General features: G+C 59.1%; 1 protein-coding gene across 2 annotated transcripts; it reads right to left on the reverse strand.

The window, feature by feature from the left end:
• Window positions 1-25,007, reverse strand: DOC2B (double C2 domain beta). Of its 2 annotated transcripts, XM_058560146.1 has the most exons (9): window positions 24,548-25,006; window positions 16,846-16,925; window positions 13,609-13,683; window positions 10,613-10,722; window positions 10,296-10,422; window positions 7,886-8,043; window positions 2,502-2,583; window positions 1,554-1,650; window positions 1-897 (listed from the first exon to the last, which is right to left on the reverse strand). In XM_058560146.1, the coding sequence occupies exons 1-9, from the start codon at window positions 24,918-24,920 to the stop codon at window positions 761-763; spliced, it is 1,239 nt and encodes a 412-aa protein (XP_058416129.1). In that variant the 5' UTR covers window positions 24,921-25,006; the 3' UTR covers window positions 1-760. The 2 variants fall into 2 exon arrangements, with proteins under 2 accessions (XP_058416129.1, XP_058416130.1); XM_058560147.1 differs by lacking the exon at window positions 13,609-13,683 and having other exon boundaries at window positions 24,548-25,007.
• Window positions 25,008-26,263: the final 1,256 nt, after the last annotated feature.

A 26,263-nucleotide genomic window follows, 5' to 3' on the forward strand; every position in this document is an offset into this window, starting at 1 on the left:
GAATCCACAGCCCTCGCAGGCGGGCCAGGCTGGCCTGGCATCCCTGACTCCTGTTATAATGGGTTGTTTCCAGCTTCCTGACTAGACAGGACCTCCCTGAGGGCAGGCCCTGGGTCTGCTGCATCCCCAGGGGCTCGTGGAATCATTGAGTGAAGCACCTGCCAATTTCCAGTGTTCTTGGGAGCCTCTAGGAAGTTCACCAATATCCTGGCTCTCGTGTCAACTTTTTTCCGCCTGCCCAGTAATGCCAGAGATGAAGGGATGAGGAAGTCAGAACCTCCTTTTGGGAATAAATTTTCTTCAGAGTCCTGCCCTGCCCTGTCCTCAATCTCTTCCCCCCTACGCCCCTCCCTACTGTCCCTCTCAGGAGTTCTCATGGCCTGCCAGGGCCCACCTGCACTCCTGTGCTCTCAGCCTGGGGTCCCCGGTGACTTACTGCTGACCTCTAGCAGGTCCTCGACCCTGATGGTCCCATCCCCTTCCCCAGGTGGGTGAGGGCCTGGTCCTCTCCTCCCACCTCCGGCCCTCTCGGCCCCGGAGGCTGAAAGCAGGCCCGGCTCTCTGCTCTCATTGTCCTTCAGAGTGGCTGGGCCCTCCGCGGCCTCCAAGCAGGGGCTACAGTGGCTCTGTGTCCAAGCAGGTGTCCTGGATCTCCCCCAACAGGGGGGCAAAGGCCCTTGGTGGCAGCTGAGGAAGCCCAGGGCCAGGCCCGCGCTGGGCCAGCGGAGGGCGGGGGCGGGCACGGCGGCAGGTGGGCCGGTCAATCGCTGAGCACGGCACCCGGGAGCTCATTGGTGAGCGTGTGCCAGCGCTCGATGCGCTTGTCCTTGTTCTTCAGGCAGTCAAACCAGTGCTTCAGGCGCTCGCCCTTGGCGTTGATGCCCAGAACCACGCCGCCTGCGGAGGGAGCCAGGGGCAGCCGGGGACACAGTGACCTCCTGACCCCCAGGAGCCATCCACAGGCCCATCCCTCTGCAACCAATGCCCCCCGACACCCCTCACAGATTCCGTGCTCCGAGGCCGGACTCTCCACCCTGCCCACCGGGCTCTGAGGGTAGACAGTGGTCTGAACACCATGCCACACTTTTGGCGCCCCCAGGTCAGGGCCCGAGATCCTGCCCTTCCTCTCTCCAGGACCAGAGCAGTGCTGGGGGTGGAGCGCAGGGGCATGTGTTAGGGGCTAAGGGATGGGGGCAAAAAGGGGCAGAAAGGGCCAGGGTAGCTCCACTGTGCAGAGCAACCAAGCCCACCAGGAATTCGGGGCCACAAGGGCTGAGTCCAGCCCAAGGCACTGACCATCCTTACCTCTCGCCCCTGCTCCACCCCAGACTGCTGTGTGACCCTCCCAGGCCTCTTTCCTTCTCTGGGCCTCTCTTCTCTATCACATGGGGTCAGGCTGGATAGCGTCTGAGGCCCCTCATGTCTGGGGAGAGGTGGTCTCTGGCCCCAGCTTTCCCCAGAGGCCCGGAAGGAGGGGCTGTGGCCTGATTCAGGGCCAGTGCCCTTTGCTGAGCCCAGGGTGGGCAGGAGGCATTCTTGTCACGTCCTCTTACCAATGAAATCGTTGGATTTTCCAATGTCGTAATCCCAAACCGTGACTTCCAGGGTCTTCTTGGCCAGGTCCCCGTGCTTAATCTCGTAACAGAACTCCTGGTGGCCAGAAGGGGAGAGTCAGGGCCAATGCCTGGAACTCGGCCGGTGGCCAGGAGGGCTCTGAGGTGTGGGGAGGGCATGAATGGAGGGAGGGAGGAGGGATGGGAGGGCGGTCAGTGCACGGTGGTGGACAACGGTGGATTCTCACCCAGCTTCTGCCTGAGAGCCCAGCCGGGTCCTCGGGGTCCCCTTCCCTCCAACCATCTGCCCCTTTGTCACTGAAGCCTCTCTCTCAAGAGCTTCCATATTGCCAAATCTGTGCACACTTGGCAGCCTTGGTGTGATTGACCTCTCTTGGGTCTGGCTATGCTGACCACTCCCTTCTTTGTGGAACCATCTCTCCTACTGGCTTCCGGGATGCTCCTACATCTGGAATCCCCCTCACTCTCTGGAAGCATCAGGCTCTGCCCGAGGCCCCTCTGCTCCTCTCCCTCATCTCCCCACTGGGCTGAGGACCTGGGCATCCATCTGTACCCGACCTGCCCCTGGCCATGGGGCATCTCATCCCACATCCCCCCCAGAGCTTCCCCCACCTCCCTCACACCTCCCCCTCCTGCTGCTGGGACCCCCACTCCCACATCCACATCCAACATGGCCACAATGCCATCAATTCGATCCTATGAGGAGCTTTCCAGCCCCCCTCCCCTCCATCTGCACCACCTTGGCCTGGTTCAGCCTGGCCTTGCCTCTCCCCTTGCCTCCATGGCCAGGGGCTCTCCTGTCGGCCCCTCCCCACCCTCTCTTCCCACTCTCCAGCTCCCAGTGGCCTCTGGAAACCCAGTCCCTGCAGGTCCCCTGCCCAGGGGGAGAGTGAGCGGCTTTCCTGCAGCTCCACCAGCCCCTCGTACCTCGTTGAACTCCGGGTTCAGGGTCTTCTTCTTCACCGCCGTCTTGTGTTTGGATTTCTTGTCCACATCCGGCTTCAGGTATCTGGAATTGTAACGGATGGACAGGCAGGGGGTGGGGGGGAAGCTATGGGTCAGCTGCAGCCAGCAGGGCCTGGAAGAGCCTTTTGTCCCCGAGAGACACCCCCGGCCCCGTTCGTCCTAGTCATCGGATTCCCCAGCACCACCTTGTGGCGGAGGTGGGCGGCCAGCCGCAGAGGGAGAAGCATGTGGTTCCTTCTTCAGCTGGACCACTGTTCACAGGCCCATTTCTGGAGCTAAGCACGGAGCCCCTCCAGCCCCCGAGGAAAGAGGATTTTCCTTGTTTCTGGAAATCTAACTTTCACAAAGCTCACATTTCCCACCAGAAAAACATTTTTAGCAGAGTCGGCCCCTTGTTGGAGCTTTTCTTTTTTTTTCAAAAGCAGATTTAATGAGATACAATCCACATACTATAAAATCCATCTTTCTAAAGTGTAAAATGCAGCATTTTTTTTAGCATATTCCCAGAGTTTATGCAACCATCACCACTACTCACTGGAGCTTTGAGGAAGGAAAAAGGCCTTTTGAGCAATAACAACGATGCTTCCGCAGGGAGAGGGAAGCCCGGCTTGGGAGCTCCCTCTCTCCATAGGCGCCTTAGACTTTGAATGCAGAACAGCTGTCTTCATCAGAGGCTCAGAGAGGGACTTGCCCAAGGTCACACAGCTGCTCAGCACAGGGCTGGTGCTCAGAGCCAGGACAGGAGGCCCAGAACCTCTCCTTTGCAGAACTTCTCACCCTGTCCCTGCATCCACACTTGAGTGACAACTGCCCTGCCCCTGCGAAGGGTGCTCTGGGGGCGAGGACTACATCTGTCTCACCCACCACCAGCTTCCTGGCACCCAGCTCGGGGCCTGGCACTGGGTAGCTCCCTAAACATCTGTTGGATGAATGATTGATTCCTAGAAGTGAAATTACCCACCCAAAGGCTCGCATGTGTCAAGCTTCTTGCTTCATTTTGCCAAAATTGCCTTCCGGAAAGCTGAGTACCATCGCCTTAAAAATCCTTCTTGCTGGTTTGAAAGGTAGAAAGTGGTATCTCGCTGTTGCTTTACTTTGCATTTATTATTTTTTTAATTGTGATTTTCATTGCATAAGTAATACTGGTTCATTACAGAAACACTAGAAGATATGTACGGACAAAAGTTGGGGGTGGGGGAGAGAAAGGAAGACACAGGTCCACACGGAAACCTGCCGTGCAGCAGCTTGGTACGGTCACCCACAACGCGACACGACCCACGTGCTCCTCACCCTGACGTGACCACACCTGTGGCTCCTCTGTCCGATGGAGGACACTCAGCAGTAAGGAAAACTAGGCTGCTGGCTCACAGCCACGTGGATGACTCTCCCGTGCGTTATGCTAAGTGAAAGCAGCCAGATGCAAAAGGTGACACACTGTCCAGTCATTTTTTAAGAAAGTCTGGAAAAGGCAAAACTATTAGGACAGAAAACAAGTCAGTGGTTGCCTGGGGCTGGGGGAGCTTTCTGGGGGGGATAAAAGATTCTATATCTCGACTGTGGTGGTGGTAACAAGATTGGATATATCAGTCAAACCTCAAAAGGAGAGAAATTTACTGTCTGTACCTTGTACTCAATAAACCCGACTTGTAAAACAGGTTGGGGGTTCTTTTAACCCCACCCAGGTGAATGTCTTCAGTTCCTTACACACTTCCGTACGCTTGTTGGCCATTTTGCTATTTATTGGTATTTTGTTTTCTGTGACCTGTCCTTTCCTCTGGGTGTGAGAAGGAGGGACAGGGGAGCCGGTCTTCAGAAGCCCCTGGAAGGAAAGTTGTTCCAGGATCCCCACGCCCTCAGTGCTGCACGGCTGGTGTCCACCTAGTCACCCCTCACCCAGCCACTGCGCCCCCACAGAGGCCACCAGCCTCAGGGCCTCCAGCCCCGGACAGTTCCCTAGGGACGGTCCTCTGTCCGGCTGTTTCCTCTGCGGGAGCACCCTTCCTGGCTCACCTCACCACTCCAGGTGAGCTGCTCCCGAGTGCGACCTGTGTAGGCAGGGGGCCCACACCGGCAAAGCCCCAGAGGCTGGCCTGGTGCCCTCTCTCCCTCCCTCGCTGTCAGGACCCCATCCTCCTCCCCAGCAGTGCCACCTCTGGTCCCTTCTGCTGCTCGTCTAAGGCCCTTAGCAGAGTCCATAGGGCCAGAGAAGGAAGGAGCTGCCCAGTTAGCACGGCAAGGTGCTTCATTTCCTCAGTCCTCCGGGTGTGAAATGGAGAGAGTGACAGATGCGACTGCAGAGGCCCTTAGGTGGGTTCAGTGAGGCCCAGCCCGGCCCCAGCACAGAGCAATTACCCAGTGCATGTTAGTGATGATTATCACTCTCACGGTGACCCCTGGTTTTTTCCATCACACCCTGAAGAGCTGGATTTGGGGTCAACTTTCAGCCTGGGGAAACTGAGGCAGGTGTCACCTGGGATGAGGTTTATAAAAATCAGGCGCCAAAAGGCCCTGGCGCATCTAGTTCTGCCCCTCAGCATCTGCCCCTTGGCACTTCCCTAGCTGGCTCTCTTCTTGGAGTCATGGGTCCCCTGCCAGGGACCAGTCTCAGGGGCACCCTGCTCAGAATCTACCCTTTGCCTTTGTTTCCCCTGCTTTTAGCAAGAAAGAGGCCCACGGTCTAGGAAGGGGCCTTTCGGAGATGGGGGTCCCTGAGCGGCAGCTCCCACATCTCACCCAGACGTGGGCATTTCTAGGCCGCTGTGGGGCCCTCAGGGGAAGCGTGGCTCTGACACAGGGAGCCACCCACAGGTCTGCTGGTCTTTGAAAGGCCACGCTGACCTGGCCCACGGCTGGGGGGTGGGCTACGGCTGCAGTGGGCCCAGCAGCTCCCACACCTGTGGCAGAGGAGCCCCAGGCGTGGTGGACGGGCCTTGCCAGGGCTGCCTCTGTCTGGCCGGGGGCACTGGCTGGACCCTGTGTTGTACCAGGGGAGACCCTGCTTTCTGGATAACCCAGCAGGGGACCCTCGAATTCCTGTCAACCTGGCAGGTGGGCGCTGAGCCTGATTTAAAATTTTCCCACCATTTTGGTTTCAGATTGTATTTCCCTCCGTAAGAAAACTCTAGGATGACAGGCACAGGTGGAGGTACCCAGCTCCCCTCTCTAGTCCTTTCCCTTCCTCCCTCCCTAGAGCCCATTGCTACCGTGAGCCACCAGCAGGGCTTCAGAAATGCACAGGAACAGTCTCACACTGCCTGTCCAGTTCTGCAGTTTGCTTTTGGGCTCAGCATGTTTGGCGGAGCTGTCCATGTTAATTCATCTAGTCCTAATTTACTCATTTGAACTGCATAGTACTCCATTATATGCATATGCCACATTTTATTAACCTAGTCCTCTGCTGACGAACCCGTGGCTATTTCCAGTTTATCGCTAAGACAAGCAGTGCCGCAATAAACAGCTTTCCACCCGTGCGTGGGTTTCTGGGCCACAAACCTGGAAGGCGAAGGTGCAGCCATAGGGCACGCAGGCTTGGCCAGCTTACTGCACACTGCCGAGTTGCCCTCCAAGGCTCTCAAGAGTCTCCCGAACGGATACAGTGCTTCTCGCAGTGGTCTCTAGTCCACTGGAAATCACTGTTTTGCTAATGGTTGAGTTGGGGCCCAGCTCATCATTTTTTATGTGGAAAAGCAGTAGTCCCTGCACCATTTGCAGGGACTCGGCCCTCCCCAAGTGATGCTGGTCAGCTTCCCATTACGCCGGGGCGCTGCTCCTGCAGCCTGGTGGCACCGGGTTTTAAAAAAATAACAGCTTCATTGAGATATAGTTCACATGCTGTACAATGCATCCTTTTAAAGTACACAATTCCATGGTTTTTAGTATATTCATGGAGTTGTGCAACCATCAGCACAATCAACTGTAGAACATTTTTATCACCCAGAAGGAAATCCAGTTCCCATTAGCAGTCACTCGGCATTTCCCCCCAACCTCTCCCTGGCCCCTGGCAACCACTGATCTACTTTCTGTCTCCATAGATTTGCCTGTTCTGGACATTTCATACAAATGGAGGCATACAATGTGTGGCCTTTTGTGTCTGGCTTCTTTCACTTAGCATAACGTTTGCAAGGTTCATCCATATTATAGCATGCATCAGCGCTTCCCTCCTTTTTATGGCTGAATAATATTCCATTGTGTGGCTATGTTTATCCACTCATCAGCTGATGGACATTTAGGTTGTTTCCACGTTTTGTCTATTGGGAATAGTGCTGCTATGAATGTTCACGTACAAGTTTCTGTGTGGACATTATTTTCAGTTCTCTTGGGTATATCCCTAGGAGTGGGATTGTTGGGTCAAATGGTGATTCCATGTTTAACCTTTTGAGGAACTGCCAGACTGTTTTCCAAAGTGGCTACACCATTTTTTTCATGTGATTTAAAAAGTGACAGAAATATGATAGTGGCCATTGGGAATGGTGGCCCCAGAGTTGGGCCATGCAGCAGCACTGGCCTCTCTGTGGTGTCAAGACGTCCCCATGGCCTCTGTCACCTGGGTCTGCTCACTGTCCCCTCAGGCCAGGCCCATGCCTGCTTCTGTATCTTAACTTCTCTTTCCCTCTGCCTGAGCAGGAACATCTCCTTTCTGCTGAGCCAAATTCCTCCCCAAGTCCCATGCTTCAAGAGTCTCACTGTGAACGCAGACTAACATCCATCTTTTGTTTGTGGAGGGCCCAAAACACTGATGGTGCTCACCACGACAGCAGCTTCATCTCTCTCTGAAGGGCCACCAGCTCCCGCCTCCCCTCAGAGCGGATCATAGCTTATCCTGGCACAGGATCACAGCTCTGGGGCCCAGGTCAACTGGCATGGCCCCCCTAAGTTAGTGTCTTTCCCCAGCGCCACCATGAGCCCCCACTGGCAGGGCTGGGCAGATCCTTACCTGCACCTGTGGCACCAGCACAGGGCTGAGCACACGTGGGCAGCCCTAAGTCCTGGCGGAGTTTCTTCACTGGATCTCCCGGCCTCCTGGCATGGGCCCTGCTCCCTCCTGCCCCTCCTCCCACCTGCTCATGGGCCCTGTGGTCACGGGGAGGCCTGAATGGGGCATCAGGAGATAATTACTCTCTATCCCTGTGGCCTTGGAGGCCACTCAAGTTCTTTGGGCCTCAGTTTCCTCATCTGTGAAGTGGGGCTGGCGAGACTTAACTCACAGAGTTGTGGAAGGAGCACAGAAGAGAACACGTCCCTGTGGGCAGAGTGTCTGCCCCACCAGACTACTAGTCTTGTCACACAGACCTCCCGTCCCTTGAGGTGAGCGGGGAAGGAGGCGCCGGCCCGGGCCGCACACTCACGTTTTCACGTAGGGGTCCGAGTAGCCGTTGGCATCCATGGCGGCCAGGTGTGCGCAGCGCACAATGCCGACCAGCAGGCCCTGCTTCTGCGAGCTGTACTTGAGGGAGATGAGGATGCGGCCCCGCTCCTCCAGGGACTTGTCTTCCGTCTTGTCCACCTGCGGGGCGGGCGGTCACTCGGCTGTCCTCTCCTGCTCCCACTTCCTCCCTCAGCCACGGGCCACCAAGGCTGTCCACGGGCCCAGGCCAAACGGAGCCTGGTGGGTGGTGAGGGGTCGCCCTGGCTCCAATCCCCCTGAAGGTGCCTCCTGGAGCCTCTCAGGGTGCAGGGGGCGGCCCCTCGGGGAGAACCCAGAAGACAGGGCTTTGATACATTCCCAACCCAGGGGGAGCGGGCAGGCAGGTGGGGGTCGCCCAGGCCCCTCCTGTGCCCCAGCATCCGCCTGCTTCTGGGATCACACCTTGACTCTAGGCCTCACCGTCGGGCCTCCCCATCCCCACACGAAGTCCCAGCCACGTCCCTTTGCCCACAATTGTCCTCTGCCTGGCACTAAAGTGACACCACACATGGACTCACGTAGGCAGGGGCCACACCTACACCTCTCTGGAGATGGGGCTCCTGGGAGGTGAAGCGGAGCGTGTACTTAACCACTTGCACTACCAGGCCGGCCCCCAAAATGTGTCTTTACTGCCAGAGCGGTTATCCCCAACCACTCCCCTGTGGTTGCTGTGCGTCCCCAAAGGCAGACCAATGAGTTACTGGTGAGCAAGGCTCAGCAACGCCCTGATCACGCCCCGTGAACAGGCACGCGCACTCTCACACATTCACGTGCACGGACACACACATTCCACACACACTCCACACACACAAACACGTGCCCACACACACTTTCACACGTAGAAACACACTCACACACATACACAATGCTCTCACATGCAATTCACACTCACACACACATACACACGCATGCTCATCCCCCCCACACACACAGTTGCCAGGGCTCAAAACTCAGGAAGACAACTAGAGTGGGAGTCGATGTTGCCTTTTGCAAGTGACATGGATCATTTGGAAAAACTGGGTTACCTGTGGTTAACGACTAATAATAAAATGAAAAAGGTTATATCCATCACATAAATGCCTGCGAGTGGGAGAGAACATGATGAGGGAGTGAAATTTGATCAAGTTGTGCAAAAAGACAGAGCTGGGATTGGGGAGGGAGCTCGGGCCTCAGGTCAACTGGTTCCCAGGGCTTCACTCAGACCAGGCTGTGCTGAGCATCTGTCCCAGTACCCCCTCTGGGGGGAGGCACAGGGGACGGCTGCTGTGCCCTGTCCTCTGGAGCATTCCCCTTGCCCAGGCCTCTGGGGGAAAATGTCCGGGAAGGGGACTGTGCTCTCAACACTGGGCTGCCGGAGGGTCAAGATTTCTCAGGACCTGGGGGCCTCCTGGCCACCCCCTACCAGCCCTTTTGAACTGGGTAAGGGCAAGGCCTCTGGGAGAGGGAGGGAGGGAGGAAGGCGCAGACACATGGGCCAGACCCTGGGAGGGCTCAGCAGGCGCAGATGGCCAGGGGGCAGAATCAGTGTTGACATCATTTTCAAACAATTGCAATTTCTAGGAAAGAATTATTTTCTGTCTCCTCCGGGTATCTCACAGGCACCTCACCCCTAACGTGTTCCAGTTGGGCCCCAGGTGTCCCCAGCTGCTCCTCCCACGGTCCTCCGCATCATGGTTAAGGATCCTTCGTTCTTCCAGGTGCCCAGCCCCCACACCATCCAGGATCCTGTGCGTCCCCCTCCGTTGTGGCCCCCGCCCAGGCCTGGGTCTTGCTCATCCCCTCCTCACTGTTCCCGCCCTCACTCCCCTCTCCCTCCCATTCTGAGCCCAGCAAGCCTGTTAAACACAGTCAGATGCCCTAGCCCCTTCCTAGCACCTCCCCTGGTCCGTCTCACTCAGGGTGAAGGCCTGAGTTCTTCCCAGTTCCCCACTCCAACCTCTGCTCTCAACTCCTAGGACCCCCTCCCTTGCTCTCTGCCCCACTCAGCAGGCCTCTTGCCTGTGCCTCCAACGGCCTGAGAGCACTTTCCCACACGGGGCTTCGCACCTGCTCTTCCCTCTGCCTGGAATGTTCCCTGCTGGCCCAGGGAGCCCTTCCCCAAGCACCCGTCTAAACCATCGACCCCTCTCCTGCTTTCCTTCCTGGCCTGACCACTGTCTAACATACAATCTGTTGGGGTGATTTATCTCGTGTTTGGTCTGTCCCCTGCCCAAGCTCCGTGAGGATGGGATTTCTGTCGGGCTCCCAGCACGTGCAGCCGTGCCAGGTGCACCGCAGGTGTTCATAAATGCAGCTGGCCCGCGCTCCTGCCGGGAGGGCCCTGACGGCCTGCAGAACCCGGGGCCGCTCACCGGCAGCTGCTTCTCCAGGCAGATGCTGAACGTCTTGGTGTGGTTGGGTTTCAGCTTCTTCAGGGGCACACGCGTCTCCCCGATGAACTCGTTGTGGCGGAACTTGTCCTCATCGCACACGGAGATGCTGCAGGGTGAGGGCAGGGCCAGCTCTTCAGACACTGGGCGCTCCCAATGTGCCTCCAGAGTCAGTGGGGATTTGCACGCAGTGGTGTGTGTGTGAGTGTGTGTGCAGGGCCAACCCCTGGGGATAAGGCTGCAGTGGGGTGTGGGGGTGGGGGTGGGGAAGATGCCCGGGCCTCAGGGCCCTCACCCACCGCAGGGTCTTTCGGATCATGTCTTCGTCCGTGATCCCGTAGTACGTTAGGGTCTCGTTCCACGTGGGGTTCAGAGTGTTCCGGAGAGTTTTCGTTCTGAGCTTATTTGCCTGGTGAGAGCAAAAATGATCCTATGAGCATCAAGGAGGGCAGTGGCCAGAATAATCGCCCCAAAGACCTAATCCCCAGAACCTGTGACCATGTTACTGTCCACGGCAGAGGGGAATTAAGGTCACAGAAGGAATTAAGTTGTTAATCAGCTGACTTTAAAATAGGGAGGTTATCTAGACGATCTGTGGGGGCCCAACGTAATCAGTGTTTTTAAAAGCGGAAGAGGGAGGCAGGAGAGGAGAGTCAGAGGGAGATGTGATGAGGGAAGAAGGTCAGAGAGATGCGATGCTGGCTTTGAAGATGGAGAAAGGGGCCATGAGCCAAGGAATATGGGCAGCCTCTAGAAGCTGGAAAGGGTTGGGAAATGGCTTCTCCCTGGAGCCTCCAGAATGGACTGCAACCCTGCAACACTTGATCTCAGCCAGTGGGACCTATGCTGACTTCTAACCTGCAGAACTGGAAGATAAGAAGTGTTGTTGTGAGCCACTAGGTTGGCAGTAATTTGTCACCGCAGCCCTAGGAAAGCAAACCAGGAGGATCCCTGCCTCCAGGCCCCGTGTGTGCGTGTATGTGTGTGTGTGTCCTGCAGGAGGCAGTGGGGCCTGGGCTGCTGGGAAGCCTACATTCTCTCCCTCACACCTCCTCACCTTTGCTCAAGCTGTCCCCTCTGCCCGGGACGCCACCTCTCCTAGAAAAGGCCTGTGGGGTGGCCTGTCCAAGCTACCGTGTTGCCTCTACTCCTTCCTTGGTGCTTCTGGGGATCTCAGTTCTTATAGCCTTACCTGTCTTGACCCATTAGACTCTGAGCCCCTTGTCTGATTCCCTTTGATGTCTGCCACACCCGGCCCAGGCTTGGAGGCCAGACAGCTCTGGGTTCTAATCCCAGCTCCACCGTTTACACAAGCTCTGTGGAGCCCTGGGTGACTTACCCTCTGTGAGTGTCATGTTCCTCACTATAAGAAGGGATAGTAGTACCTCTCTCTCAGTGTTGTTTCCAGCAGCCTCCTTTATCAGGAGACGGCTCTTTGTGAAACGCTGTCCTACGCAGGAACTCCTGTCGGGGGCCCTCCGACTCAGCCTCCAGGTACTTCCAACTCTAGTCCCTTGACTTGAGGCTAGAGACTCAGGGTCACTGAGCTCCGAGTCAGGACACTCCCCCCGTCACACTGCCCTCAGCCCTCACAGCCCTGGGAGTCCCACCCGCAGCCTGAGGTCGTCGAGGCCTGAGCGGGGAGCCCACTTCTCCAGGTGTGGGCGGTGGGCCACCGCTGTTTCTCCCACCACCCTGCCTGCCTAGAGAGGAGGAATGGCCCCTTCTGGGGGGTCCTCCTGGACTGGTGGGGGGGGAGCCCCAGCCCTACACACTTGCCCTGAGGGTTTGGGCCTCAGAGGCAACTCAGGCCCCAGCAGCCTGTGGCTACTCAGCCGGGGAGCAGGACTGTCTGACTGGCCTGGAAGAAACCGGAACAGTGGCCAGGGAGCCGTCTGCCCAGGAGGGCCCTCCTGTTACTGACTCTTCCTCCCTGTCAGGCCGCTTGAGGGCCAGGAAGGAATTCCCCACTCTGGACTTCTGAGACAGAGGCCGGACGAGAACATCAGCCACCGGGCTCTGCTGCTCATGGTCCCATGTCCTGTGTCCCATGTCCCCCCACCTGCCCCTGGTCTCCACTTGGAAGCAAAGCTGCTGCTCTCTGGTCAAGTCCCCCTTGGAATGGGGTCTGCACAACCCGTCCCCTGAGATGTCTGTGGGTGCCAGGGCAGGACCCAACCCTGAAAAGATGGTGTGACCCTGCCTCCCACGAAATTAAAATAAAATAATACTGAACTGCAAGACACAGGTAAGGAAGTCCAACCAAGTTTTATCTTCCAGTGCTGAGGGTCACCTTGATGCTTTTGTTTAATAGCAAATTTTTTCTTTTTTTTTTTTTTTAAGATTTTATTTATTCATTTTTTTCCCCCCAAAGCCCCAGTAGATAGTCGTATGTCATAGGTTCACATCCTTCTAGTTGCTGTACGTGGGACTCGGCCTCGCGTTGGACGGAGAAGTGGTGCCTTGGGGCGTGCCCGGGATCCGAACCCGGGCTGCCAGCATCAGAGCGCGCGCACTTAACCACTAAGCCACGGAGCCGGCCCTAATAGCAAATTTTTTCTAAAAAAACTTCTCTCCTTTCCTAGATGCACCATGTGCTTGGTCTGCCTGTTGGGTCATCTGGCACGGAAACAAGGGTTCTGTGGTCAAAAGAACTGGGCAGATGCTGCCCACCCCGCCCCCCTGTGGAGCGTCACAGAGCAGCCAATCGACACATTAAAGGCTCTAAGTCCTGCAGTAGAGAAACATGTTTAACAATGTTCCCCAATGTTATTTGACCACAGAACCCTTTTTTGCACATAATATTAACCTCCAGCTGAGACTGCTTCTTTTTTTTTCCCCCCCCAAAGCCCCAGTAGATAGTTGTATGTCATAGTCGCACATCCTTCTAGTTGCTGTATGTGGAACGCGGCCTCAGCATGGCCGGAGAAGCAGTGTGTTGGTGCGCGCCTGGGATCCGAACCCGGGCCGCCAGTAGCGGAGCACTCGCACTTAACCGCTAAGCCACGGGGCCGGCCCCAGAGACTGCTTCTTATAAAATGCTGGCTTGGAAATTCTCTAGAAGGTCTTCCCAACTCAGCAGGCAGGTAGTTCTGATTGAGGTTCCTGGGAGGTCTGGAGGGTGTGGGGCTGACTGGGTGCTCTGGGTGGAGGTGAATGTCTGGGGTCCCATCAGCTTGCTTGGGCTCTGAGAGGTGTGGGAGCTATGTGCCTCCCTGGGTGCCCCAAGCCCAGCCTGGACCTTAGTCATGGCGGGTGGACAGGGCTGGTCAGAGGCCTGGGGCAGACCCCTCACCTTACTGGCTCCTGGCAGCAGATGCAGCTTGACGTACGGGTCCGCCAGCCCGTTGTGGTCCATCGGCTTCAGGCCCTGAGCAGAGAACAGCAAAGGGTGTGAATCGGGGCTTGGGGACACAGAGCAGCCAGGGCCTCAGCGGCCTGGGTCAGCAGACATCCTTGTCCCCTGGGCCTCCTGGCTGGGTCCATTCATGACCCTCTTCACAGAAGCCTCCTGGCCCCACACTCACAGAACGGGGAGTGAGGATGGCCCAGCGCTGGCACAATCTCCTCTCCCCTGAATGTCTCAGCCTAGGGCGGGTTTGGCGTCATGAGGGTCTTTGTCAGATGGCCTTTCTCTTTCTATTCCCCATGTCACGGAGGCCAGGTGACTCGCCTTTCTCTGAAGGAGGCCCTTCTCTCTTGCTGATTCCCCTCCCCCTGCTCCCCAACCACGGCAACTTCCCTCACTGACCCTAAGTCCACGTGACCCTCTGTCCACGAGTCCATACACAGCCCTTTGTGGCCATGGGAAAATGGTCTATGTCCTGAAGACCAGGCTCAATTTCCCTCTGGATCTGCACAGCTCCCTGCCCATCTGTGTCCACGGAGGCCACACAGCTGGCCAGCCGCGGAGGGTCCCTCCACAAGATGGCATCTGTCACTCACTTTGAGCAATCGGTCAAGTGTGCACAGCCAGGGAACAAACGGAGCCGTAAACAGACAGGGCTTAGCTGACCTCGTGCCTGCTCTTGCTTCCGAAAATTATATTTTTCCTTCTGGAATGGTGTAGGGGCGTGGAGGGTGGCAGCTGTGGCGGGTGTGGGGCAGAGCTGGCAACCCCACGACATTATTCCAAGATGAGCCGCTCATCACCAGGCCCACCTCCAAGAGCTGAGGCTCTTCTCCGGGGCCCCCCACCTCGGTTTGGAGGAGCTCCCAGGTGGGGGCTGCCAACCGCCCACTGCTCTGCTTCTGGGGAAGGGCGCCTGGGTTTTGGAGCCAGGCTGGCCTGGGTTCAGATCTCAGCTCCTGCACTTAGTAGCTGGGTAAGTGGATGAGTTTCTTTGCCCGGAGCCTCAGCTTTATCATTCGTAAAAGGCGTTAACGGTTCCCACTTCCCAGGGCTGCAGTGAGGGTTGAGGAGGTAATGCTGATGCAGGGCCTGGCTGGCAGGGCGTTTGCTCCCCTTCTATGTGCCAGGCCCCTTGGAAGATGCCAGAGAAGCGGCTGAGGGCTGGGGTGGGGGTATCTGAGCTGTGCCGGGAGTGGGTGGGGCTCCAGCTCTGCCGTGCTCCATGGGGCCTGCTCTGGGACGATGCTCACGGCCCCGAGGCCCCATGAGTGCTCGCACGATGAGGCAGCCCTTCCGGACGCACGTCCCTTATCCTGGCCTCTTGCCCTTTCCCGTGAAGTGCCCAGGACTGGCAGTTCTGTCAGTTTTCTCAGCTCCTCTGTGGACATGAGTGCCCATGTGTCCATGTTTGTGGGGTGGGGGGTAGGCGCCTGCCACCAGGCAGTCCTCCAGGACAGCCTTAGGTACTGAGCACACTGAGCGCTTACTCATTTCATGCTCACAGCCACCACACAGTGGGGACGATTAACCCTACTTTACAGATGAGCAAACTGAGGCCGTTCTGCTTACCCAAGGTGGGTGGCCAAGCCAGGGTCCAGCGCCAGGGCATCTGGCCTCCTCCCAGAGACCCGCCGAGGGGCTCCGCCTGTCAGCCCTGCCTCAGCCTCCCCACCCCTGGGGTTCCTCCTCACACCCCAGTCCAGGGCCCCAGCCCCTCCAATGCCTGCACGCCCCGCCCCCCCCTGCAGAACTGGGTCTAAGTGGAGAAGGAACTGGAGAATGGGGGAGCTGCCATGGCCTGGGGTCCTCCCATCCCTCACCTCCAGTGCCTTGAGCAACACACCCCTAGGTGGACACACCCATATACATGCACACACACAGGTGCCCACAGAGACCTGTGCATGCACACACATGCACACACTCCAGTACCCCCGCACAGTCCTTCTGCAGCCTGGGTAGGGAAGTCGGGGCACACAGCACAGTAGGGGTCCTGGTGTCCGGGATGGGGAGGAGAAAGGAGGGTTCCGGTCAGAGTGGCCTGGTAGCCAGTGCCCCTTCCCAGTCCCCAAGCCTGGACAACCTCTACAAGGCTGGGTGGAGGGAGAGGGGAAGGGTCTGCCGGGGACCTGAAGCCTGCCCTCCACCTTGGCACAGCTAGGGGTCAACAGACACTCAGCTCTGTACCCAGGGGCTGGCGTGGAGCCCCTGAGAGGCAAGGCCGGGCGTGCCCTGCATCACAGCCCGAGCAGCTCCCAGAGGAGAGGGCAGGGGCAGCGATGGAGCCCAGTGTGGACACGACTCACCCCTGCCGTGGCATTCCGGTGTGGCGGCCCAGGTGGGTGGGGCACAGCTGGGCAGCACAAGCAGCCTGTCCCTCTGGGTGGCAGAGCCAAGGGCAGGGTGGAGGGAGGGGCAGAGAAGCTCACAGGATGGGGGCTGGGGTGGCGTCTGGGCCCAGGCAGCTCTGCGGAAAGTCCCTTGCCCTGAGCCAGCCCAGGCCCTTCCACAGCTCTACCGGGGGGCTCTACTAGGCCGAGCCTCCGCCCTTACCTTGCGAGAGAACATCAACGTTGGCACCTTCCTCCCCGAGGGAGCGATGCGGTGGGGGACAAAGGGAACAGCACAGCTGAGGACACAGCGCTGACACGTGCCAGCCCGCGGGCAGGGCCACAGCGGGGTTCACAGACACCCACGGCCCCAGCCCAGAGAGCAAGGCCCAGGCCCTGGCAGGACAAGAGATTACTCCCCTGCCAGGAGTCGCATCAGCCTCCTTGTGTGGCGCCAGTGTCCAGAGCAGGACGGCGGTGCCGCCCACTTCTTGGGGGTCCGGGGGGCCCAGCTTCTGGGGACTTCCGAGCAGGAGGCAGCCAAACCCAACCCTCCCTGTCAGCCTGCAGGGGAGGCCTGTCACCTCCCGCCACTTTCCTTCCCTCCCTCATCGGCCCTCCCCAGCTCTGGGGGCCTCTGTGCCCTGAAAGCCCCCCGGCCTTCATCTCATTCTCTTCCCCCAGACACCTCGCTGTACAGGCCCTTTCAGGGCAGCTAGGGTGATGGAGGCAAGAATTGCCCCTGCCCTGCACCCCACCCAGCAGGGACGCCCCACGCCTGGACAGGAAACCACTGGACCACAGCGCCTCCTCCAGGCCCTGGCCGTGGGGCCCGTGGGCTCGCGGAGCCTACCTTGGCCTTGCTGATGGTGCAGTGGAGGGCGTTGTTCTCCTGATCGTAGAGCAGGCTGAAGTCCAGTGTGCCCAGGGTGGCTGTGGACAGAGGAGGGCTCAGGTCACCCAGCGCTGTGCGGTCGGACGAGCTGCCCTGGGCAGGTGCCGCAGTCCCCACGGCGACTGCCACCAACTGAGCACCCACTGCACACCAGTCCCTTCTCCCAGCCTGCCAGTCCCACCAACCCCGGGAAGTGAGCACTAGTCTCCTCGCTTTCCAGATGAGCAGTGGAGGGTCGGCCACCCCTGTCACTGTGAGTAGCGGCCCAAGAGTTGGACCCAGCTGGTGGGCCCCACAGCCCAGCCCCCTAAGCCCTGTGCGGTGCTGTTCGGCCTGTGGCGGGGCCAGTGTGGCGTCCACGTGTACCGGGCACTCAGCTAAAGGAGGTCCTGTCCTCCTCCCCTCCTTGTGCAGCTGCCCGTATAGGCGCCTTGCCTCAGTTTCCCTCGCCTGTTAGATGGCACAAGGATTGTGGGAGAAGGCAGAAGAGAGCGGGCTTTGCGAGGCTGCAGGCCCTGGCCCGGCTGACTGGCTGATCCCCTCACCCACCCCCAGGCAACCCTTGGGGCTGTGGCTCCAGGTGTCTCTGGTCCCTGGGGGCCTGGGCAGCCTGTGGGGAGCCAGCTGGGTCCTCGTGCTGCTACCCCAAGCCTCTCAAAGGCAGCGGGCGATTCCCAAGGGCCGGGCAGAGGGTGCAGCAATAACTGGGTGCAGCTGCGACCCTCAGGGGCAATCACACACTGCAGCTGTGGCCTTCCACATCAGCATGGCTCCCTGCACGAAGGCAGGGCTTGTGGGTGGGGGCAGACCTCGGGGGCAGTGTCCGGACAGCAAGGTGCACATCACAGGATGTCTTTACAAGCCTGAAGGCTGCTGGGCTGGTCAACCAGCGTCTCATTCATTCATTTCCAAGTGTTTACAACTGCCAGACTCTAGGGATGGAGATTTCAATGAGGCAGGGTTCCTGCCCCAAGGAAAGCAAAGCTTAATGGGAGGAGCAGATGAAAAGAATTTGCCACAACAGAGTCTGGTGGGCCAGGAGCAATGAGGGGGGGATCCAAGGGGGATGCCTGTCTCCAACGTGAACTGAGGCCATCAGGGAAGGCTTCCTGGAGGAGGTGACGCTTCGCCTCAGCCATGAAGGATGAGCAGGAGTTGGCCAGTGCACAGTGGGGCTGGGGGAGGGGGCATTCCAACCACAGTACAACCAGAGCATGTGGGGCTGAGCGGCTGGAGTGATGCTGGGGGCAGGGCAGGGCTCTATTCTTCAGGCCAGGGGCACCCAGCATGGGTCTAGATCAAACTATGGCCCTCTGGTCACGCCCATCGGTTTACATCTTGTCCCTGGCTGCTTTCACACTACAACGGCAGATAGGAGTAAATGCCACAGAGACCATATGGCCCGCCGGCCTGGGCTGGTGCAGGGGCCCAGGCTTGGCAAAATTCCGGGTCTGCAGGGAAATGGGCACATTAAGGTCGTGTGTGTGAAGCGGCCCTTTATTCTGAGGGGACGGTGCCGAGTCTCGTCTCCTTGCCCCCCAGCTCCTAACACAGCTCCTAAGGCACACGGCTCAGGGTCTCTCTCCTTGCCTGAGGGTCACAGTGTCAGGTGGGAGACCCACCCTCTGACATTGACCCCGGGTTCAAATCCTGGCTCTGCGCTTCCTTGCTGCATGATCTTAGAAAATTTATCTAGCCTCACTGTGCCTCAGTTTCCTCATCTGTAAAATGGAGACACAATAGTATCGACCTCACAGCATCGTGCTTTAACAGCGCCTGGGGTACAGAAAGCACTCAGCGGATAATTATAGAAGGTGCTATAATTAAACTTAGGTGATTTTCCTAGATAACTGCACTTGCCCCTCTGAGACGCCTTCTGGAATGAACCCGTTCTAAACTGGATCACCCCTCCCAGCCTTTGTGAACAGAACACACAAATGGTCACCTACACTTGTCTGAATAACCGGAGTCACTGCCCTGACTACGATTACTGTTCCGTATGTCACAGCCCAGACGCGGAAGGGGCATGAGACGATTCCTCCACCAAGTGATCCCAGGCGGCCACTCTTTTTGATGTTTTCTTCATTTTTCTGCCTCCTCCTTTGCCATCATCTTGACACTCCTGTTAGAGTATTGGCTCTGGCAGCACAGACAGCCCTCCCTCCTATTCAGTAGTTAACCGTTTCTTCTATGAAACCAGGTGAGAATACCTGTTAGAATTGTGTCCAAACTAAGAGTCGACAGGCCTTGAGTGGAGCCTGGGGACTTGCTCCTGGGGGAGGACGTGAGCTTTAGGGCTAACTGTATCTGGCCTCTGGCTGTCTGTATCCTCGCTCCCGTCTATGCGGGTGGGCAGGTGCAGAGCCGTAAGTGGGGTCCACCTCCCCACGCCTGTAACACTAACACAGCCACAGGCCCAAGACTCTCCAGGTCTATGCTTTCGTAATAACGTTCTCCAAAGCTGTTGGCTTTACATGACAGTCAATCACTCTGCTGTTCCGTTCAGGCCTGCCCGTGGCTCATTCCCCCAGACATCAGCCTCCCGAGGGCAGGGACCACGACTCAGCCACACCCGTGACACCAGCAAATAGTAGATGTTCAGTCCACATGGCCAGGCCGATCAAACCAACTTGCTCTGCAGCTGCTCACAGGATCCAGGATTTGGTGTGATGCCCGTGCATTAAAACGCACACCGCAAGATCTCGGCCCGTTCCCCGATCCCAGAGAAGGATGAGCCAGCGAGGCGGAGGGGCCCCTGCTCCCCACTGAGCAACTCAGCCCCAGGGGGAGAGAAGAGTCCTGCCCACCGGCTTTGCAGACAGCCCTGTTCGATGAGGCCCGATGCTGCTCAGTGACTCAACACCTGTTACTCTTCCCAGGAAGGAACAGCACACCCAGTGCCACCCCAGGATGCGATGGATGAATTTCTTTGAACTCCAATGGAAGTTTTGTAAGAAATTATAAATAGAAGCTTGGACACCATTTTTAGAGACTTGCCAGTGGTGGAGCTCTCTTAGGGAGATGACAGTCCGAAGTCTTCCTCTCCCATTCAGAGAAGTGAGGCTCAGAGAGGGCAGGTGACCTGGTCAGCGTGGCACGGCACAGCTGGACGCAGAATCCAGGCCTCTTCACTTCCATCCTGATAGTTCCTGCCTTAAAGCTCAGCGGCTTCCCAAAATTTGTGTCTGCCAATTTGTTTAGCTGAAATCCTAGGAGGATGCCATGGAGAAACGAACGAGAGAAGAGCAGAGCTGCTCTTGGGGAGGAGGGAGGGCTCGGCCGCCGCCCTGGTGGGCCTCTGAGTTGGAACCGCACCCTGGGCTTGTGGTGTGGGTGAGGAGGGCACTAAGGGCAGGTGAAGGTGCCTGTCTGCATGAGCCTCGGGGTCCTGCCCTCCCGCCACTCCAATCACAAGTCCTGGCTGAAGTTTACATCCTTGGAAGAATAATGAGGGTTGGTCACTAATGGGCCTTTGAGAGTTGTCACCCGCTTGTCGATAATTATAGAGCTTTAATGGGGCTAATTCAGAGAAAATCAAGCTCGAGCCCCTGTTGGTTCCTCTAAGGCTGAACATCCCTCTGTTGGGCTGATGGAGACTGACAGCATCCCTCTGACCTTGGTTTGCACCTGACCCTCCTCACCCAGATGCCCTTGGGAATAGGAAATCTGCCCTGTTTTTTTTTTTTTTTTGAGAAAAATGTCAGCCTCTCAAATAGTTTTAAAAAAACTATGGCAAGAACCACAGAAAATGATCAAGCTTGAGTTGAAAGCATTTTATAGTTGGGGAAACTGTGGCACTGAGCCAGGCACTGCAGGGGGTACACAGAGGAAGGAGCCATATATCCTGCTTCCCAGGAGCTCGGAGGCTGAGGGTTAGGACTTTTATCAATCTATTCATTCCCCTGCTTTCAATTGTTCAACGGTTCTCCACTGCCCCCTGGATTCAGTTCAGCCTCCTTGGTGTGGCATTTAAGGCCTTCTGTAATATGACCACTTTGGCCTCCTCATTGGTCTTTTCCCCTTGCTTCAGCCACTTGACTCTGTTGTGCCTCTGCGGGGCTGTGTTTCCTACATCTCTCTACCTGGGCACAGAGCAGTCCCCCTGCCAGGAGCACCTCCCTTCCTCCTTCCACTCTGCCGGCTTGCCTCCTCCTTCCCCCCAGCCTTGGAGCAGAGCCCTCTCCTGGGTGAGCGCTGTGCAAGCCGGGGCTTCCCGTTTGGGTTCCTGCCTCCCTGCCCTCACCGCTGGGCTACTGTGTGTCTTGGTTTCCATGAAGTCCCTGACGTCAGAGACTGTGTCCCAGGCATTCTCGAATCTCTGTGCCCAGCACAGTGCCTGACACATAGTCGGGCATGTAATGTGGAGCGCATAAAAATATGGTTCCGGCAGAACATGACTGGGCTCAGGAACGGGACTCTCAGCCAGGGGGACTGGGAAATGCTCCCAGCTGAGGGCCTTTGGGGCAGGCCTAACAGCGATTCCTCCGCTCCATCCTTCTCCAGCCCCCCATGGGCCTCAGTCCTGACGCAGCCCAGGGTGAATCACTCAGGGGCAGGTGTAAGCGTGGGCACGTGGTGCAGTTCTGGCCAATGAGGCAGAAGGACAGGTCTCCTGGGGACTTCTGGGAGCGTTTCCTCACCCCTAAACCGAGATGTGGGAGAGGAAACTGATCCTTATCAAATTTAGGATCTTATTGTTGCATGTGATGCCTGGATCTGCAGCAGCCACCCTGGACAATGAGGGAGGTCAGCTGAAGAGGAAAACAGTGTGGCCAAGTGGAGAGACGGCCAGAACCCTCACCACAGACGTCGCTGGCGAGGGGCGGCATCAACCTGCCCCAGGGCCACACAACCTCAGCTGCCCTCACTGTTCACGGCGCTTTGAGCTTTCTGTCACTTGCAACCCAAAATGTTCGAGTCATCCCAGCTCCACAGAACGGACTGGGTTTCCACAGGTGGTGAGTGGGTGGGAGCACCCTGCAGAGGGCGGGGCACAGGGCCTGCCTGGAGGGCAGCAGAGCTGGGTCCAGCCCAGCCAGGCCACACTGCTGGGAGGGGAGCACACTGGGTGCCCTTCTAACTCCAGCCTTCACTGCATTTTCTCCCCGTCATCGCTCCTCTATTAGATCAGTTTGGAACATGTTAAAATTTTGTGCTTGTGGCTTGAGGTGACTTAATAAATGATGAGCTTTAAAGAGAAGGAAAAAAAGGCCGAATAAATAAACAGCACTTCACTCTCGGCCTTGGACAACAGAGCAACCGCCCTAATTTCTTTTTGTTAGAACAGAGATAATCCAATAATTAGGGCAGCAAATAGCATAACCCTGGCTAAAGCCGTAATGAACCATCTGGCTTGAATCATTTAGGCTTATTCCAGGGATCTGGTTGTCAGAGCTGAGGGGGGCACAGTCTGGGGTACTCAGGGGAGAGCAGTTCTGCCCCAGAACCTGGTCCCTCCACGGGCAGGAGCCAAGATTTCTGTGCTCCTGTGCCTGGCGTGTTTGCTTGGCCACTGATAGGACCCATGCCCAGGGTGGGCCACCCCTTGCAGGGGGTAAGGGGTCCTAGGCTGGCCCTGGCTCACTCACACGCCCTCCTTCTTAGCTGTTTTCTGCAGAGTGCCCTGGTGATACGGGTGTGGCTAGCCCACAGTTCAGGCCGGCAAGGCTGTGTCCAGGGCTGCCTGTACTGCTGACCCAAGTGAGTGTGTCCCCTGCTAGGACACACGAGCTCTCTGGGTGCAGAGACCCAGCCCTGTCTCCCTTTGCCCACTCTCTGCTCTAGGACGGTCCTCAGTGGAGGACTGCCGAGTTGATGGATTGGAGATGGGGTAGCCGGCCTGAGTTTGCGACTTTCTGGTCCCCTCCTTGACTGTGGGTTCAGAGACAGCCAAAAAAAAATGACCAGATCTCTTACCTCTTAGCAGTATGTCATCCAGAGGGCCCTTGGTGGCACCAGGGGTTGCCTGTCGCTCAGGCGGAAGCCCTGCCTGCCTGCCTGCCCACTCCCTTGAGTAGCAGGAAAGAGGCTGGAAACGGGAGTGGGTTCCCCACCCCTTCTTCTGGAGGTGGCTTTGGATTCAGGGCATACAAAAGGGTGACTTGGGTCCCAGTTAGCGCCTGCCCAGAAGAGCGGCAAGTGAGGGTGTGCTTTGCTCAGGGGCCAGGAGCTGGGGATGGGGAAGATCCAGGGCACAGCCCTGAGGGCAATCAACTCTCCCAACCCAATTTCCCCAAGCTGGCAGGAAAGTGGAGGGAGAGGGCCGCTCCCCACCCCCCGCCCGGGGGCAGGGCCTCAATACGCCAGGCTCTGGCCGCAGGGCTGTGGTCCAGGCCCCGAAAAAGTGCATAGCAGGCAGCTTCCCCACACAGGCCCGGCTCTGACCGGCCTCCTCCTGCGCACTCCTCCCCAGCCTCCCTAGGTAGGGCGATGAGAGGTCTGCCAGCCCCTCCCTCACCCCCTAGCGGCACTGGTACCCTCCACCGTCAGCTTTCAGAGGCACATATTATGCTCAGAGAAACTCCAGGCCCCCAGCTCCCGGCCCCTGTGAGCACCCAAGCTCGGCGCAGCCACCCTCGCTGCGCTGCGCGGGGGATGGGACCGGGCGGGCCTTGGCGAAGCCCGCGAAGGACCCCTGCCCCTAAAGGTCCACATGCCGGGCAGGGCTGGCGTTTGACGCTGGTGTTTCAGGTCTGAGAGTGACGCGGCGGGGGCTACGGCTGGGTTGGGGGCCTCGCGGGCAGCGCTCCCTCCATCCCCACCCCCATCCCGCGCAAACCCATTCCGCACTGGTGGCGACCTCTTCAGCCTCGGTTTCCCCTCCAGTCTCGGGTCTGGCGGGGCCGGCACCCTCAGAGACGGGAAAGGCGCCGGGAGCGCCCGCCGGCCGGGCCTCGGCCCCGCGGATCCCGGCGCTTGCCTGCTACCTGGGGCTCGGGGCTCAACCCCAGGAGGAGGAGGCGCGGGCTGCGGGGCCCTTCCCGGCGGGGGGAAGTGGGCGTAACAGGTGCGCGAAGGTCGGCAGCCCGGGCGAGCGCAGCGGCGGGGTCCAGGGACGCGGGAGGAGGAACCGCCAAGGTTTTTCCAAAGGACAAGCGGCCCCGCGGTCCTCTGGTCCTCGGCCCGCGCGCCAGCAAAGCCGCCTCGCTCTGCGGGCCGCCAGGCCCACCCACGAGGCCCGCCCGGCTCCATCCCCGGGCCCCTCCTCCCGACACCCCAGCCTGGACCCTCGGCCGCGGGGCTGGCCCGCAGCGGGCTCCTGGGCGGGGAGCGACCGCGCGGCCACAGCAACTGGTGTCTCCCCGGGGCGCAGCTCCGCCCTTCCCGGGAACAAAAGCCGCCGCCCGCGCCGGAGCTCCCGGCGGGTGGGCGGAGAGGGGGCGCGGCGCAGGCTCCGGGGAGCCGGGGCCTGGAGGTGAGACACCCCCAGGGAACGCCCCCAAACTTCCCACCTTTCCAGTCGAGGTCGGGGGAGGTGTCGGGGCTGGATCTGCAGGGCGCACAGAGAGCGCATGGAGCAGGCGAGGGGGCCGAGACGCGGCCGGGGGTGTATGCCAAGGGGACACGAGAGATCGCGGGGGACCGAGGGGCCGGCGAGGTCGGGGGGCGCGCGCGAGCCCGAGCCGGGGAGGGGCGAGAAGTCGGCGAGTTGGAAACTTACTGCAGTCGTCGGACTCGTAGCCGTCGGCGTCCGGCTCGTCCTCGGGCGGCTTGGCGGGCGGCCGCGCGGGGCTGGGGCCGGGGCTGGGGCCCGGGCTGGCGCCGTAGGCTCCGAAGAGCTGGTCGACATCCTCGTCGTCGTCGCGGGCGCCGTCGGAGGGGCTGCGGCGGCCCGCGCTGGCCGCGGCCGGGAGCGCGGGGGCGTCCGGGGGCGCAGCGGCGCGGGGCCCGGCGTCCGGGGGCAGGCCCCGCGGGAAGCGGGGGAAGTAGTCGGAGATCTGCTTGATGGGCCGGATGGGGCCGGGGCACACGTCGATGGCCATATGCTCCTGGATGCTGATGGTCGCCTTCTCCCCGCGCCGCCGGAGGGTCATGCAGGCAGCGCGGCCCCGCCTGGGCGCGGCCCGGCCCGGCCCGGCGCGGCCCCGGCCAGGGGGCGGCTCAGCAGGCCCGGCGGGGCGCGGCGGGGGCTGCGGGCATCGCCGGCGGCGCCCCCGGACGGCCCTGACGCGGCTGCTGCCTGCTCGGCGGCGGCCGGCGCGAGTGAGTGCCAGGGGCCGGCAGGCAGGGGGCGGGCCCAGCCCGCGTCACCCGGCAGCAACCAAGCAGTGTGAGTGTGCGGGCTGCGCGGGCGGCGCGGAGCGGAGCCAGCCGAGCGGCGCCGCACTCACACCGGCGCGCACGCCGGCCCGGGACCCCGCGCGCGCACACACGGGCGAGCAGGGCCACCCGGGCGCCCTCCACTCCCGCACATTCGCAGGACAGGCGGGGAGCTGCGCTGGGACCCGCAGGACGCACACGCGCAGTCCCGCACGTGCCAGCATTTCCTGGGCTCCATTCACTCTCACAGGACACACGCAGGTGTGCAAGGACCCTCCAAGCACACACAAACGTGTGCAGACACTTGGCAGAAGCGTCCACTGGCCACACCCGCAGGACACACACAAACACATGTACCCGTACAGAGTTGGTTGAGGTTGCTGTGGCACGGTACAGCCCCCAGTACACACACACCCGTAACAGGACACACAAGCACGCCCATAGAGGTGATCAGGGAACTCAGGGCACAGACTGCCTCTCCCCGACACATCTAGCAGGACACACAGATACACTCCTAGGAGTGCGAGGACAGGCTGCTCACACAGCAGCAGGAGTGCATCCTCAGCTGTCCAAGGTCATTGCTGGCACAATCTATTCACACTTCCTCTCAGGTCACATACAAACACACTCTGTAACCTCCAGTCAGTCTCTCACTTGGTCAGTGCCTAGTTTGAGGGACCCAGCTGCACCCCCATGGGGACAGGGTGGGCGAGAACCTTGACACAAGCTGTAGTCAGGAGCGGGGTGACGGCAGGCAGGGATTAGGCAGAAGAGACCTTCCCAGTGAATGATGGATGAGGCAGGCGTGGAGCGGCAGGGCACGGCCTGGCCACTGCTCAGGCCTCCCACATGGCCAGATAACTAAACAAATCCCCCACGGCCCAGCCCTGCCTGTTGTCCTGCTTTCTGGGAACAGACTCTGTTGGGAGTGGCTGCTGCTTATACAGGTGTGTCCCCAGAAAGCCCTGGGAATCCTGTTCATGCTCTGGTTTCTATTGATGTGTCAGAAATGCTTATTTTCTCTCTGGGTCCCTGCTGTGAGATGAGGGGCCTCAAGCCTGTGCCCCGCCCCCCAATAACCCCTGTGGAGGGTTGGGGAGCAGAGAGAAGAGAAGGA

This window comes from Diceros bicornis, chromosome 18 (genome assembly GCF_020826845.1).
Source record: "Diceros bicornis minor isolate mBicDic1 chromosome 18, mDicBic1.mat.cur, whole genome shotgun sequence".
Taxonomy (NCBI): domain Eukaryota; kingdom Metazoa; phylum Chordata; class Mammalia; order Perissodactyla; family Rhinocerotidae; genus Diceros; species Diceros bicornis.

Bases quoted from the DNA above. Each gene is read 5' to 3' on its own strand.
- DOC2B (XM_058560146.1), bottom strand. From the start codon at position 24,920: ATGACCCTCCGGCGGCGCGGGGAGAAGGCGACCATCAGCATCCAGGAG. The intron at 10,723-13,608 runs GTGAGGGGTCTG...TGCTCTCACCAG, and splicing joins TGCTGCCAGGAGCCAGTAAG to GCAAATAAGCTCAGAACGAA. The intron at 1,651-2,501 runs GTACGAGGGGCT...TCTGGCCACCAG, and splicing joins TGAACCCGGAGTTCAACGAG to GAGTTCTGTTACGAGATTAA.